The sequence below is a fragment of the Euprymna scolopes genome, chromosome 23 (genome assembly GCF_053919585.1).
Source record: "Euprymna scolopes isolate OS-2025 chromosome 23, ASM5391958v1, whole genome shotgun sequence".
Lineage (NCBI taxonomy): Eukaryota > Metazoa > Mollusca > Cephalopoda > Sepiida > Sepiolidae > Euprymna > Euprymna scolopes.
The window spans coordinates 120534205-120552058 of record NC_136504.1 but is presented as its reverse complement, the minus strand read 5'-3'; the positions used below and the strand labels follow the sequence as shown (position 1 = coordinate 120552058).

Here is a 17854-nt window from a genome sequence, read left to right as displayed (position 1 = left end):
GATCCACAGAATATTGTAATAGGTGTTTCAGTGGGAACAGGTATGGTATAATAAATTATGGGGGTTATTTATTTTATTTTTACTTTCATCATATTTTGCTTTCATTTTGATACCGCCAAATTCAACCCAAATTTACAACCCTTCCCTTTCATAACCTATCATACTTTCATAAATCAGAGTCCATTTTCTGTGTGCTGTTTTTGAACCCAGTCAACGACGGGTACTTTTGATAGTATATATATATATATATATATATATATATATATGTTTGTGTGTGTATACGTATATGTATATATGTATATGTATATATATATATATATATATATCAATACAATACTGTGTTGAACTCATAAAACCTTAAAAATATAATAGGTCTACTTTTTCATTTTTTTCTTTAATTTGTTAGTGCTCTTGAAACTATATATATATATATATATATATATGTATATATATATACATATATATATACAGTATATATATGCATGTATATATATTTATATATATATATATATTTACAGTATATATATATATATATATATATATATATATATATATATATATATATACAGTATATATATATGTATATTTATATTTTTTTATATATTTTTTATATATTTTTATATATAGTAGTTTTCCATTATGGTGCGCTTAATCGTTTTATTCTTTTACTTTACAAATAGCGATTGAAACTACAACTAACACGAATCTTGAAATAACAACAACTCGACCACCAGGTAAATTATATACTTTTATTTTTGTTTTGTGTTTTTAAATATATATATGCCGAATACAAAGATTTTAAATACAATTTTTTAATAGAATATATTTGTTGTTTTCACATCGGTTTCTATTTAACCCATTTTTATAAATACTATACGTTGGATTAACATCGAAATGAATAAAAACCAATTATTTGTAAGTGCATAGATTTAATCCGCCGTTTAAAAATGGTCGCCTCATCTATTTCGTTAGTATCCGAGAAAATATTACTTTTGTGGAGAACGTTGCATCCATCTACATCTTTGGAAATCAAGCCCGTCTCCATCCTTAATTCCTTCCTAGAAGCGAGAAAAATGTAAGAGACACTATTATATCTACCCGGGATATTGCACAACCTTTGAAGGATCTTGATTCTAACAAAGTCACTTTATGAAACAACATTCCAACACGTTTCCAAAAAGCAGTTCAACTGGAACTAACTCCTATTCTTGCAATCGTCCAGATCTCCTTATATACCAATCATTATTCTGTACACGAATTCGTGATAGAGAAGTTTTAATCGCCTTGCAGTCACAGCCTTCAGAGTTACTAGCAATATGAAAGTATATCAAATTCTTGCAAATTTTTCTTACTCGGTAGCTGCCCCTATATCTAAACGTTTAATCCACAAACACACTTTTGTCCCTAAAATTGTTATCCTGTGTTTCATTGACGCACTTCCCGGCCCACTACAGTATGGTAGCCTTCAAGTCTAAGTAAAGACGTTCTTGTTGAACTGTCATCTTAAAGAATAAAATTGTATCTAACATTCATTAACTCTTATCCTTGTGCCTTTTTATGAAAATATTTTAATGGAATGCGCTCTGATTATGTGCCTGCGAACATTACTTAACAAAAGCTGATCCACATCAATTGCTCAGGTCCCTAAACACAAGAAAGCTTTCTACTATAATATTTTTTCCTTTGAAGATTTCTCTGAGATAATCCTCGTCGGACATTAATAAAACAGATAAATATTGTCTTGTAACAAATGTGTATCTATCAAATTTTATTTTTACATTCATGAAAAAAACATGAACTATATTACACACTAGTCAATCATATATTCTGGACTTCGATAAAAATTAATGCAATAGGAAAATGCGAGTAATGATAGAGTCGATTACCGCAGCAAATGTATTTTCTTATCGTAATATATGATGTATTTTGACATTATTAGCAATATGCTCAGTATATAATCATAATAAAAATACAATCGGTAGATATCTGGTTTTCAGTTTTTTCCATACATCTACGACAACATCGATGTTACGAAAATCTGATTTGTAATATTCTTAATACTGTGTGTCTATATAGTATGAGTATGTATAACATGGGGGGGTGTAAATCCGGTATATAAAATATTCTGTAGTGTTTTTACATGTATGCTTAACGAAGACGTTTGACGTGTTTATTTATTGTTGTATTCATTAAATTAGCAAAGAATAAATGCACATGCAATTGCATTTACAAGGTGAAAAAGTCAGTGAGAATTTAGGGGTCCGTGTATAAAGAGAAAACTATGTAAGGGCAAATCGTGGAGGTCCGACCAGCATCTATTCAAGGCCGCCATGAAGCCATATATTGTGGACTGGTTTACGGCATTTGTGGTCCCGCAAGAGACATATCAGTATGAGTTCATGCCTTTCGGGATGCGTAACTATCAAGCGACTGTTGTAGGGTAAGTAAACTTGGTTGTGCAGACCAAGCTTTACTCAACTTAAACCCAAGGTACAGCCTGCAATACAAAAGAACATAACGCTCCTGAGACATATTGTAAAGACAGTGACACACGAACAATGTACATATACAACAATAAATAGTGAGGTAAAGTAAGTAATGAAAGCGAGACACCCATATGTCTGCACCGATGCTGAGCTTGTTTCCCGCCAGTCTCTAAAACATAAACAAATATGAAAACGCTCGCTAGCGAAGTATGAAAATGTCACACTAACAACAAAGTTAACCTACAAAACCAATATAACAGCGACCTTAATGCGCTTGATGAATAACTGGCTGGCAAAGCTACACGGAGTAAATGTGTATGTGGATGATATCGTGGTGTATAATGACCCATGGAAGGATTATTTGAATACCCTGGAGAGAGTTTGGCGCCGCCGAAGTGTGATGCTAAGGACGTATATTCGGAAACGGGCAGGTGAGCCCGAAGGAGACCAAAGTGAAAGAAATCCAGGAATATTTAGAACCAAGAAATGTGAGGAATCTACGAAGATTCCTAGGAATGGCCGGATATTATCGCAGACTGTGCGAGAACTTCTCGGGGGTGATTGCACCAAGACGAACCTATTTAAGAAGAACACCAGGTTTTGCTGGATTACAGAATATTAGCCAGCCTTAACAAAATTAAGCAAATGTTGAGCAATTCTTTTAATATACAAACGCCTGGGAGGATGGAATCGCCACAAGGCGATGAGGGTAACTAGGGAGCGTACGTAATATATTTAGGAAAGTAAAAACGAAGCAGCGGATGTATTCGACTATCAGGAAAGAGAGCCTTATTACTAAGCGCACAATATATTGACGTGACAATGAATGCGTCACAAGGACCAACGAAGGTATACGTCGACCAGAACCCATTGGTGTTCCTGGATAAAATGCGAAATAAAAAACGCAGACTACGAAACTGGGCTCTTATACCGCATGAATATACATTTGATATACATTACGCTAAGGCCGAGACAGCCAAGTGCGGACGCACCGTCGAGATGCGGAAGTGGGGACGAAGCCAAGGCTATATAATATTTTACTACACGTTGTTTAAAATAGATCAAATCATAGACATATAAGCTTCCCGCTTAAAATACACACACAAAGGAACGGCTGAATCAACGGTCAACTGGGCCTGTGTCCTCTAAGTGCCTGGCCATTGGCTGATTAGGAAGGGAACGGTGAAAACTAAGAATCTTATTGGCTAACTAAAAACGCAATAGAATGTACGTATATAAAACACGAGACAACCATAACTCTTCACATAAGCCTGACGAATCTGAGCGTGGATGAAACGAGGACTACTCTGTGTAGCTTAATTTTCATATATATTTTTAAAACTTACTACCAAGCTCTACCTATGTATTAAGCACTGTTGAAGTAAAGAAGTAATAATAAAGTTTACGCATGAAATAATACTGTCGCATATTAATTTACTTGATTAAATGATGTAGTATATTTTTATGTATATATATATATATATATATATATATATATATATGTATAAAATGTGTAAAAGGATTCATAATGTTGAATTAAAAATCAGTTTCAAAAGGAAAACAAACAAAATTAGCGATTGTACGATCGTTTCGGAAACGATGTTTTTATTGAAATAGACAATATGTTTTGAACAATATTTTGATAAAAGATTTTCTTTAAACAAAGTCTCCACATCAGCAAAAATAGGAGGGAGAGGGTAAAGATACCTAAATTAAACTAGCATTTTTTGTAGTAAGGCAGATATTCATTTTCTTCCGCTCGCTTTTAAAGCTTGTCATTGTTTCAGTCCATCTATTCTTTGGCATGTTGAACGTTCAACAGCATCGTATAATCTTTTGATTTTGTTTGTTTTCCTTTTGAAACTGATTTTTAATTAAAAATTATGAATCGTTTAACTCCATATCAAAATTGCTCAAGGTTGGTTGGTTGGTTTTTTTACGGCATATCAACCCTTTTCGTGTTATTTAATGCCGAATACAAAGATTTTGAATACAATTTTTTAATAGAATATATTTGTTGTTTTCGCGTCGGTTTCTATTTAACCCATAGTTGGGATCCTAACAGGTACAACCACTCAGGGTCAGAGTTGACCTGGGAGCAATGACATAAAAGGGTGGCTCAACACTCCCCAAAGCCCACAAGCTGGGGCCTCACCACTGGATATAGTTTAAGGTCATATTCAGGACCACCATTGAGGGACTTTTACCCTCTGCAGGGGGGCAGTCGGTGTATTCTAATGCCCTACCGACAGGGCCGTAAAATAGTTCTAGGATATCTATCCCTATCGAGCTTATTATATATGTACATAAAAACGAGCACTGTTTTCTTTTAATAGTATTAATAAATTTACTAGTAGATTGAAATAAGCTCTTTAGACTCTAGGTCTAATTAACTCACTATATATATATATATATATATATATATATGTGTGTGTGTGTGTGTGTGTGTGTGTGTTTAGAGGTACAGAATTTAAATAAAGTTTTAAATATAATAGGCGGAAGTCTCTCGAGAGCTCTTTCAGCTATCATCTCATCAGGAGAAAATCGAGCGTAAAAATAATAATATTATGTCGAAAGTAAAGAGTTCTATGGGGAACTATTGAATTTGTCAAAAATTACGGGGACACTAAAATAAAGTTTATTAACGTTTAAAAACCGATTAAAATATTGGCACAACGAGGGGAAGAAAAGACGGGAGAAAAGATTCACAGTTCCCCAAAGAGAAACACTGCGTTGGATGTTTCTTTCTGCCGACACAAAGAAGGTTTCCGCACCGCAATAGAGACAGACTCCAAAATCTTTAAATGGTTTCTGGAATCGGCTCTATGTAGCACCTCGACACATTCAATTTTATATCTGTCGGTACATCACGGGTTGTCAACCAAATGTCTGATCTTCGATTGAACATGCTGGTTTATACAAGTCAAAAGAGGCAAGGATGTTGGCCCAACATAACCAGCATCACACTGGTATTTGAATTGATATACAATATTACTATTTTGGATGTAAGGCAAACTATCCTTGCGAAAACAAGGAAATGCAGGTCTCGTAGTATATACCAAACGCAAGGACAAAGTATAAAAACAGTCATAAATACTTCTGCCAATCTGTTTGGAAAGTCTGTTACGCTTTTCCCCAATCCACGGTAATTTTAAATAAACCAGGGATTTCAATGGTCCAAACTTTCTAGGGGATTTAAAATCCACAACTTTATTGAAAATACAGTCATCAATAAGGTCAACAGGATAACTATTATTGATGAATATTTCCCTGGTCTTATCGAGTTCGGCGTCCAATCTGTTAGGTGAACAAATCATCAGGTCTCTATGTACAAAAGTATTAATTAAGCCGACCGTACGTGATTTTGGTACAAAAGACAACCATTTCACATATAGGCCAGTAAATGTTAGCTTACTATAAATTGTAGTGAGAAAGTCCCCCCTTTGAATATTCGACAAGAACATCGAAGAAGGGAAGCGAATTGCCCTTCTCACTTTCCATAGTGAACTTTAGAGCTCCACGCAAATACTTCAACCTAATAAAAAATATAGACGCTTCACTTTGCGATGAAAAAAACAGCAAAAGTGTCGTCAACATATCGGAAATATTCAGTAGGTTTTGTTGTAGAATTAAACAGAACGTTTATGGCCAGCATTTGGTTTACAACCCGTGCTGTGCCGACAGATATAAAATTGAATGGTGCGAGGTTCGACTCCAGAAACCATTTAAAGATTTTGGAGTCCGTCTCTATTGCGGTGCGGAAACAATCAAACGCATTGTTTCTTTGGGGAACTGTGAATCTTTTCTCCCGTTTTTCCCTCTCGTTGTGCCATTATGTTAATCGTTTTTTAAACGTTAATAACCTTTATTTCAGTGCCCCCGTAATTTTTGGTACATTCAATAGTCCCCCACAGAACTCTTTACTTTCGACATAATATTATTATTTTTACGCTATCGATTTTCTCCTGATGAGATGATAGCTGAAAGAGCTCTCGAGAGACTTCCACTTATTATATTTAAAACTAATATTTACAACTATATATATATATATATATATATATATATATATATATATATATATATATGTGTGTGTATGTATATGTTAAATATGTGGCCAAATAATTAATGGTACATTCACTAACATCAATATTATTAAAAATAGATAAAATAATTAAATAATTATACTTATATATATATATATATATATATATATATATATATATATATATATATGCGTAGGAATAAGCTGGAAGATGGAAGCTTACCGACCATTTAACCGCAGTGGGATTATTTAGGATCGAAGACTGGAGGGCATACTAGTAACTGTGCTAAGAGACACAGAATTGTCACAATCCCTATTGTTAAGGACAAGTTGCCACGGGGCGAAACGAGCTGGGCACGCGAATATGTGACAATAAAAGTGACCTGCGGGAAGACGATGAGAGAACCACTGCGATGGATCACGCTGATATGGAAGGACAAAAGAGTCATGTGAGTGCCACCAAGTAGTGATTCCCAGCACATACAGAGACGAGTTGTTGAGCTTAGCGCATAAGGCGGCAGTAGCTGGCCATCTGGAGGTCAGCAAAACATATCAGAGATTATCCAGTACTTATCGTGGCCAGGGATGAAAACCAGCGTCAAGAAGTTTTATCAATCATGTAAGGTTTGCCAAGAGTCTGGGAAACCCAACCCAGCTATACCGCCAGTACCCCTCAAACCAATATCGGTAGTGAAGGGACCGTCTGAGCGAATCATAATGGAGTGTGTGGGATCCTTACTCAGCACAAGGGCGGGAAACCAATCTATACTCACAATAATGTACGCGAGTACCAGATTCCTGGAGGGCATCCCGCTAAGAACTATATCATCAAAGAAAATAGCCGACTCCATGATCAACTTCTTCTCGAGGATAGGAATACCCAAAACAATCCAAACGTACAAAGGTTCACACTTTACATCGCGACTCTTCAGGAAAATAACGGAGCCGTTCGGAATACGACATGTCACGTCATATGCCTATCAATCCCAGGGTGCTTTAGAGTGATTCAATGCGACATTGGAGTGCATGTTAAGGGCTCATTGTAACGAACAACGAACTGATTGGGACCAGCGGTTGCCGTTTGTGTTGTTTTCAGCCAGGAACGCGACGCAATAGTCATTGAAGTACAGCCCGTCTGAACATATTTATGGACACACAGTGCAAAGACGGGTACAAACAGTGAAGGAGCAGTGGATAAACCTCTAACAAGCAACCGAGGAGGTGCCAAATTACTTAGGAAAGACAAGGCAGAAAATGCAGGCTGCAAGGGAGTTAGCCCACAACACATGACCAAAGTACAGGCCAAAATGAAGCGACGATTTGACAAAAGGACACAGACCCGCGAGCTTTACGCGGGCGAAAAAGTCATGATGTGCACGCCAGGAAAGGGAACTACGCTCGGCCTAAGATTCCTGGGACCCTACACGGTTGTTGAGTGAGCCGACGATTTGAATTATAAAATTAGCACGCCAAAACGGAGAAGGAAAACTGAACTATGCTATGTTTACAGGTTCAAGCTATACAAAGAGAGAGGCGATGAGTGTGCGTTATTGGTCAGGTAACCGGAGTCGGCCGAAGCTTGAAAAACAGTGACAGAGGAGATCATGAAGCGAAGAGATGTGCCTGCCAAACTTGAAAACTCCCTGATACCCAACAACTTACAGGAAAAGCTGGAACATCATCGAAAAGAGCTGAGTGTCCTTATCAAATAATACCCCGGATTATTTTCCGATGTACCCTGGAAAACAGGTTCAGCAGAGCACGATGTGGAACTGACTGTGGAGAAGCCAATAAAACAACACCCTACATCTTGAATCCCCGGAAACTAGAAACCATGCAGAAGGAAATTCAATACATGTTACAACACGGAATCATTGAACCAAGCTAAAGTGCGTAGGGGTCTCCATGTGTCCTGGTGGTCAAAGCAGACGAGTAGCTAGGCTCTGCTCTGTTATGGGAATGTACACGCTTTGACAGTGGCGGATATCTACCCGATACCAAGAGTTGAGGATAAGAAAAGCCCGCTTCATCACGAAATGCGACGCATTGAAGGGATACTGGTCAGTGCCTTTAACAGAAAGGTCGAAGCAGATATCGGAATTTGTGGTCCTGGATGTGAAATACCAGTATAAGTTCACGCCTTTCGGGATGCGTAACTCACAAGCGACCACCATTGTGTATGTGTATGTGGATGATATCGTGGCGTATAATGACACATGGGATCATCATTTGAAGACCCTGGGGAAAGGTTTTGAAAGATTGGAGTCGGCGAATTTGACGATCAACCTGGCAAAGAGCGAGTTTGGCGCCTCCGAGGTCCAAAAATACCTCCTTTTTTCAAAAAGAAAAAGTATATTCAAGATGGTTATCTTGAATATACTTTTGTTTTCCTTTGAAAAGGGGAGGTATTTTCTCCGAAATTCATAAACGTTAAAAATCAACGGACTTTATATACACCGGACAAACAAACAACTTGGTTGCAAAATAATTATGTAATGAGGTGAAGAATGATAGATGAATAAACAGCTAAACATTTCTCTACTCAAACATACCCGTCTATTGTTAGTTTGCTTATTTGTTTGTTTTTCTTTTCATTACTCTTGTGATTCCGGTCCTTTCTGCATTGCTTTTTGCTTTTAAAACTTCCATATATTCCTTTACCAGCAATGCTTCAAGAAAACTGCCATTTATATATATAAAGACACCAAAATAAAACTAGAATTTTTTGTATATTCTTCTTTCCGCTCGGTTTTAATGTTTATCATTGTTTCAGTCCATCTATTCTTTGGCATGCTGAACGTTTAACAGCATCCTACAGTCTATTATATTGTTTGTTTTCCTTCTGAAACTGATTTTTAATTAATTAATTTTACATACATAGTAGCAAAATTACTCGTCGTTGACTGGATTTAAAAACAGCCTACAGAAAATGGACTCTGGTTTATAAAAGTATGATAGGTTATGCAAAGGAAAGGATTGTAAATGGATAGCTTCGAAATAGGGGGTATCCAAATCAAAGCAAAATATGATGAAAGTAAAAATAAAACAGATAACCCCCATAATTTATTATAACATACCTGTTCACACTTAAACACTTATTATAATATTCTGTGGGCATATTTTTAAAAACCTGGTGAAACTTTGTGACATATTTCCATACTATTGAGGACAGGCGCGAACGAACACCCCATAATTTTATCATAACATATTTCTTCAAACTGAAACATAATTATCAATGTATACTTACGCAGATAGATATGAAATGTGTTTATTAAAGTTTGTTCCTATTTCAATTCTATGGAGACTAAGCGAGGACGCAGACACCACAATTTTATTATACCATCCCTATTTAAGTTAAAACATACTTATCAAAGTATTCTTATGTACATCTATATAAAAACCCTTGTAAACGCTCGTTTTTAATTTTTACATTTTTTATTTCCATACTTTGTGGACCAGGCGCGAAGGCAGACCCCACAATTTGAACGAACCACCGTTCTGCAGGATCACACATACCAATTCTTGCGCTTCGATACCTCTTCTATCATTATATTTAATCAGTTTTTTAAAATAGTCAACCATATAGGAGCCTATTCGTGACCAGACACACACATTCAGCTTTATATTATATGCATATATATATATATATATATATATATATATATATATATATATATATATAGATAGATAGATAGATAGATAGATAGATAGATAGATAGATATGTATATTTATATTACATATATGGCCAAATATTTCATTATATGGCCAAACATTCACTAGCATCAATATTATGAAAAATACATCAAATGATTATACTTATATCTGTACAATATGAATCATTTTACTTAAAAGTCAACATAATATATAATACGTTAATGATATGTGTTTGAAAAAATATTAAAATTATTTTTCTAGATTGTCCTCCCAATTATTGTCGAAATGGCGGCACTTGCTTTTTGGTTGGAAAAAGGAAAAGATGCAAATGTACTAAAAACTGCATTGGAAGACGCTGCCGCTTATGTAAGTAGTTTCTTTTTTTTCATGCTTTTCTTACGACTGAGTTAGTAGAGTATTTACTTAAACCCATCAAATTTATTCAATGGAATAATACAGTTTAAACTTTATGAGTACGTCAAATACGATCTTCTACTCGACTGGGCTGTTTGTTTCATAAACAAAAAAATACAACGTTTCTGAATTTTTTAAACGAGAATTGCTTATTCGTATTTTTTGCTTTTAAGACAACGGTTCCCAGTTTGTATGTCATTTTAACAACGTTTCGGTCGATGTAACCTCTGACTTTCTTCAAGAGTTACTTGCCGACCTCATGAATGTTTTGATCGAACTCGGGAATCGTGGAGTAGTGGCTAGAGTACTTGGAAAAAAGGCATTGTACAAGTTATACTTTCGTGTAACTTGAAGGCTCAATTTTCTTTGTGGGCGACTGAAATATACAATTAGAAATTACTTTCGATGTCTATCCAGTCATGGCTGACGGAACAAAAGTATGCTTCTCACTTAAAGTAAATAAATGGTTCCGTTTAAAATTCTGTTTAGATTTCCGAGCTTGACAGAAACATGAACAAGTTCGACATCATACACGTGACGGGGTCCTCTTGCAGAATTTCATCCGGATCATCCGGGTTAATCGTCAATTATTGGTGGGACTTGACCGGCAATCAGCGGATTAAGCCGCGTGTTGTTCAAATGCGAATAATAATAATAATAATAATAATAATAATAATAATAATAATAATAATAATAATAATAACAATAATAATAATAATGATAATAATAATAATTATAATGATAATAATAATAATAATAAATATCATTGTTATGATAGTGTGAGAAAAGAACTGGTGTTAAATTCAATGTGAAGCGGGTCTTCTGTTGTATTTTTGTGTGGCCTCCAGGTTGGGAATCGTAGTAGTTCGTAGGACTCCCTGCTTGTGGCACACAGCAGTTTTAATTACGTCGATCGTCCGTGGTTTCACCTGTTTACTAAGCGGTTGTCATGACACCGAGTTACCACTAGTGAGTTATCTCACCTTAGACTGGTACTTTTTTCTTACCTTGCCTCTCGTCAATTGTCAAAAATGTCATAACAGTGTTGAACCTGGAAACAAATCGGTTGACAACTTAGAACGATCAGCCGTAACTTAAAAACATGCATTAAAGACGTAAGTCAAAATTGCGTTGGTTTTTGTATAAAATTATATTTTACAATATTATACATATTTACAATTTAAACAGTTCGTATTTTTCTTTTGGTGGTTTTGAAGTTCACAACGATAGTAACAGTGTTCTCACAGTAATGTGAGGAGGGAAATGACGTTTCAACGATCCGGTTTTCAGCGACGTTCTGTTGCTTTTTTCTCCTCTCTCTGCTAACACTGTTATCCGTCGCGCGTCTGTTCCTTATATGGCATTCAGCTCAACTTTCTGACGTCACGCGTCCTAGAGCTAATTTACATATAACCAACAGAATATTTAGGTCTCGGTTCCACGTGAGTCCTTAGCACGTGTTTGTTTTATTTATTTAGTCGGACGATTAATAATAATAATAATAATAATAATAATAATAATAATAATAATAATAATAGTAATAATAATAAATGATCATTGTTATGATAGTGTGAGAAAAGAACTGGTGTAAAATTCGATGTGAAGCGGTTCTTCATTGACAAAATAAATCCAGCGGAATATATGTATAAAATACGACATTTTAATTTAATAGAAAACGACAAAATATTGGCTTGTCATGATTTGCTGAACTGATTAACTAAATTAAAGATTGTCTGCTTCAAAGTGATTTTATTATTTGCGTTGCGCTATGTACCACAATAGTAGGTTCCGCGTAATTTTTAGTACTTATTATTTTTCTCGTTTAAGTCAGTACTATTTTAAAAATACAATCGACGCTATTTTCATAGTGTTGTGTCTGCACAAAGAATTAACAAGAACATGGAAATAAATATATAAGGCAGAAAAGTTATATACATATTTACATGTCTTCATATATACTGCAGTTTAAGATATTCCGGCAGGTGGCGTGTTACATGTCTTATTGGAGGCAACATAGGCATCTTGCCTATTTGGCGGTCGTTGCAGAACTCTCCCTATATTGGTGATTGATACCTTTATATATCTCACTCACCCACCTATGTTAATTAGTGGGTGTTCCCACAACACATAGAAATGTTGTTGAACTCATATTTGCTGCATGATAATGAGTTTTTTCTGGCTTTGCTCATCGATTCTGGCACACCTGCTTCGTGAATTGATCTCCACAATTTTAAAATGAGCTGTTCATTTAGTGTCGTGAGTATTTCCGGAAAGTATGCGTGTATTTCGTCATGAATTGGAATTTCTTCTACTTCTTCTTCTTTTCTTCTTCTTCTTCTTCTTCTTCTTCTTATTATTATTATTATTATTATTATTATTATCATTATTATTATTATTATTATTATTATTTTATCATTATTATTATTGTTATTTTCATATTCATTATTATTATTATTTTTATTATTATTATTATTATTTTATTATTATTATTATTATTATTATTATTATTATCATTATTTTTATTATTTTATCATTATTATTATTATTTTTATCATTATTTTTATTATTATTATTATTATTATTATCCTTCTTTTCCTGGTCCCCTCAGATCAGGCTGTCTGAAGATATTGGCTTCCGTTTCTCTTTCTATCTCCCCCACTTCCTGACTGGTCCTTATTAAAATATACCAAACATTAATATTGTAACCTGTTTGCTCTCCCTTTGCAAAATGCTTCCACCTTAGCCGGAAAGGGAACAAAAACGATACAATCAACTATAAAACAACCAATAAACTCTCAACAAACCAGCGATTGAAGATACAAACGGTTTGAGGAATAAACACCTTCTACAAAATAACTGGATGCAACATTAATACTATTTCAAAAATAACTGCATTCGGCATTAAACAACCACAAAAGGGTTAATATGATGTGAAACAAAACAACCAAACCAACCTCTACAAATAAATAGTTGAGGATATAAATGACTTGAAACCTAAAATCTGCTTCCAAAAGAACTGGATTGTGCATTAAATACCCCGAAACCAGTTAATATGCTGTTAAACAAAATAATAAAACTCTGTAATATTATTATTATTATTATTAGTAGTAGTAGTAGTAGTAGTAGTGATTTTTATTAGTATTATTACTATCACCATTACCATTTTTATATCATTATTATTATTATTATTATGTTTATTATTATTATTATTATTATTATTATTTTATTAATTTATTATTATTATTTTATTATTTTTATTATTATTATTATTATTCTATAATTTTATTATTATTATCATTATTTTATTATTTTTATTATATTATAACAATGGTACGACTAAAAAAGTTTTATTTAATTACTATATTTTTCTTTTAATGACAGCTTAGATTCGAAACAAATCAGAACTATTCTTCTTCTTCTTCTTTTTCTTCTTCTTCTTCTTCTTCTTATTATTATTATTATTGTTATTATTTTTAGTATTATATTATTATTATTATTATAAAAAGTTTTATTTTATTAGTATATTTTTCTTTTCATAACAGCTTAGATTCGATCCAAATATGCTTCATGTTGAGAAAGAAATAAACGTGGCAAAAATACTATTCGTATCCTTAAAATCCACATGATAAAATTAATAACGCAATGCTTTTTCTAATAGTATTATTACATTGCTACTTATAGTGTTCGTATATTTTATATGTAATCTATGCTGCATATGACATGTCTTTATATTACGTAATATGTTAAGAATATAATTGAAAAAGTGAAATCAACACGATCACATATATTGACTATTTCAGGTTGTTCTCGAAAATTCTGTAATAACAACGGACGTTGTTACATTGCTCGAACAGGATTTCGTAAGGAAAGACGTTGTAAATGTGATCCAGGATTTTCTGGCAGACATTGCGAAAATGGTAAGTATTTTAATTTCTATTAAGTTTATGAAATAAATTGAAAAAGCAAAATACGATGAAAGTTCCAAAGGTAATGGCTCCTATCAACTTTTCTTCCGGTGGATTGAAAATTGCATTGTTATGAGCATGCATTCATGTTCTGCAAGATTAATCTCTCTATTGCAGATATTGACAGTGTAAAACACTTAGTACTCGACTCATTGTATTGACGTTCATCTGAAGCGAAGATGCTAAATTTGATTCCTCGATGATGCTAAATTAAATTCCTGCACTGATAATTATGGTGACTATTTGAACAATTCTGAAGCACATCTCGCACGTTTAAATTATACTACTTTCGTCTTCGTAGCTCTTCAATTATATTTTTTTTATTTTACTTACAAAAAAGGATTCCATGATTTTCTTGTACTATGTTCCCCCCTGATTGATTCGGACGGAAGAAAAATAGAAATCATTACTTTAGGAATGTATATCGTATTTTTCTATTTGTATTCTTATCAGTATATTTGATGTTACTTTTGATTTCAAAGTATACATGAATATAAATGTGTGTATGTCATTATTTATTATACAAGACTTAATATTATATGAGGAATCTTACAAATGATCTTTTATAAGTTTTGTAACAAAAAACATTTTGAACAGCGTATGTTTTTCGACTGAATATTCGTATAAATACTAGCATTCAGTTTGCATTAAAAATTACATAGAATACTTACGAAAATTGATTCGAATTAATCGAGATTATAAGTTTGTTTGATATTCGCTTGAGGATATGATTTAAAAGTCAGACTTTATATTAAAATGTTTAATAATATACAGAGCCGGCAAACAGAAAGTCCGCGCTTGTAATATTTTTAAAACCTGCAAATTTTAGCTAAATTTCATATAACTTAATAAAGGACCTATACCTCATTTGATTCGCCTTTTATCTCTCTATAACGTCACCTGCTCATATTTGACTTTTAATAAAATATTCTAGTGTTTACGTCAATTTAAAAAAATAACTACTAAATTGAGGAGGCAAAAAGTATTTCCGCAGGAAAAAACTCGATTTAAACAATCTTAAATAATTGCCCGTAAATCAGTTTAAAATATACATCAACAGACACCAAAGAACATCTAATCGTAATTGTTGTTGTTCTAGTTTATACAACGTAGAAATTAGTCCATATATCACAACTTTTTTTCTAATGATCACCAGGAGCTCATTTATTTCCACCTTTCTGGTTTATCCAATCGAGAAATCGGCCGCAGATTGAGATGTAACGAGAAAACGGTACGAAAGACTGTACAAAAGCACCAAAACACCGGAAATGCTCAAGATGCCCCTTAATCTGGTCGTACTGGTGTTATTTCTAGCAGGGAAACGATGTTATTAAGATCAGCAGACTAAGAAACAGATTTGAAACGGCTCCCCCAATCGAACAACAGTGATATCTTATTCAAAGGTGCTCTCTTTCTACTGTCATCAACAGATAAAAGAATTTAATTTGTGATGATATGTTGCAAGTCGCTAGCCAATGATTTCTGTAAAAAAGAGAAAGTGCCATCTGGATTCGTCAGATGCAATGAAGGTCATGACTCTTCATATCAGTAAAAAGTGCTTTTTAGCGACGAAAGCAACTCCAATAGTCTAGGCAGTGATGGTTGACAGTAGGTCCGTCGGAGGAAAGACGACGAATTTAATCCTGGGCGCTCAGTTTCAATGATGCAAGGTGGTGGATGTGAACTTTTGGTGTGGAGCATTATTACTACCAATGGCGCAGGACCTATAGCTTGCTTGTCAGTTCAGATTAATTCGACCAAGTACATTAATATGTTGACTGAGCATTTACTACCATACTTTGGTCGGAATTTGCAGGATAATGCTCCCATTCACACAGCTGACAATGTCACGACTTCCCAGGAAGAGCATGATATTCTGTGTTTGAAATGGCCTGCACATTCTCCAGAGTTCAATCCTATCGAAACGTATGAGGTTACATCAAGCAACAGCTACGCAATAATAACATTTCAAATTTGGAAGAACTTAGAAAAAATTTAAGGAAAAGTTGCATGGCCTGCAGTATTCCTATAGTCTAATCAAATAATTCCGAAAAAAATTGCTTGCTGTCAAATTGCAGAAAGGCTATGTTCCTAAATGTTAACTAGTTAACTGTTGTATTTGCGTTGCATTAATTTCCTAAAGTTACATTTCAATAACAATTTTGAGATTGTGTTGAGTTTTTTGCCTCCACAATTTGAAGTTATTTTTTTTAAATTAACGTGAACACTAAAATATTCTAATGTAAAGTAAAATATGATTAGATAATATTAAAGAATAATAACAGGCCAATAAAATGAGGTATAGTTTGTTTAAACAGTTAGATTAAATTTAGCTTAAATCGGCAGTTTTTGAAAACATTACAAATGCGGACTTTATATATATGTATATATATATACACATAATATAAAACTGAATGTGTGTGTGTGGGGGTGTCTGGACACAAATAGGATCCTGTATGGTTGACTATTTAAAAACTGATTACATATAACGATAGAAGATGTATCGAGACACAGGAGTGGGTACGTTTGATCTGGCAGAATAAAAAAATAATAAAAACGTTTACAAGTGTTTTTGATATAGATGTACATAATAATACTTTGCTAAGTATGTTTTAACTTAAAAAAGGATGGTATAATAAAATCGTGGGGTCTGAGTTCGCATCTGGCATCCATAGAATGGGAATAGGCACACACTTTAATAAGGCTTTTCATATCTATCTGCGTAAGTATACTTTGATAATTCTGTTTCAGTTTAAATAAATATGGCATAATAAAATTATGGGATGTTCGTTCGCACCTGACCTCCATAGAATGGAAATATATCACAAAGTTTAACATGGTGTTTTAATATAGATCCACAGAATATTGTAATAGGTGTTTCAGTGGGAACAGGTATGGTATAATAAATTATGGGGGTTATCTATTTTATTTTTACTTTCATCATATTTTGCTTTCATTTTGATAGCGCCAAATTCAACCCAAATTTACAACCCTTCCCTTTCATAACCTATCATACTTTCATAAATCAGAGTCCATTTTCTGTGTGCTGTTTTTGAACCCAGTCAACGACGGGTACTTTTGATAGTATATATATATATATATATATATATATATATGTTTGTGTGTGTGTATACGTATATGTATATATGTATATGTATATATATATATATATCAATACAATACTGTGTTGAACTCATAAAACCTTAAAAATATAATAGGTCTACTTTTTCATTTTTTTCTTTAATTTGTTAGTGCGCTTGAAACTATATATATATATATACATATATATACA

The 17854-nt window shown here is 33.7% G+C and overlaps 2 protein-coding genes across 2 annotated transcripts in view; both read left to right on the top strand.

Moving 5' to 3' along the window:
• Nucleotides 1-6995, top strand: part of LOC145245679 (protein lin-12-like) — a 38369-nt gene extending 31374 nt beyond the window's left edge. The window contains exons 9-10 of the mRNA XM_080107236.1: nt 681-734; nt 6853-6995. Coding sequence (XP_079963362.1) covers nt 681-734; nt 6853-6995 — 197 coding nt within the window. The remainder of the gene's footprint in view (nt 1-680; nt 735-6852) is intronic.
• Nucleotides 6996-7814: 819 nt separating this feature from the next.
• LOC145245678 (uncharacterized) overlaps nt 7815-17854 on the top strand; it is a 76979-nt gene continuing 66939 nt past the window's right edge. Inside the window, exons 1-3 of the mRNA XM_080107235.1 lie at nt 7815-7955; nt 10445-10549; nt 14346-14514. Coding sequence (XP_079963361.1) covers nt 7815-7955; nt 10445-10549; nt 14346-14514 — 415 coding nt within the window. The remainder of the gene's footprint in view (nt 7956-10444; nt 10550-14345; nt 14515-17854) is intronic.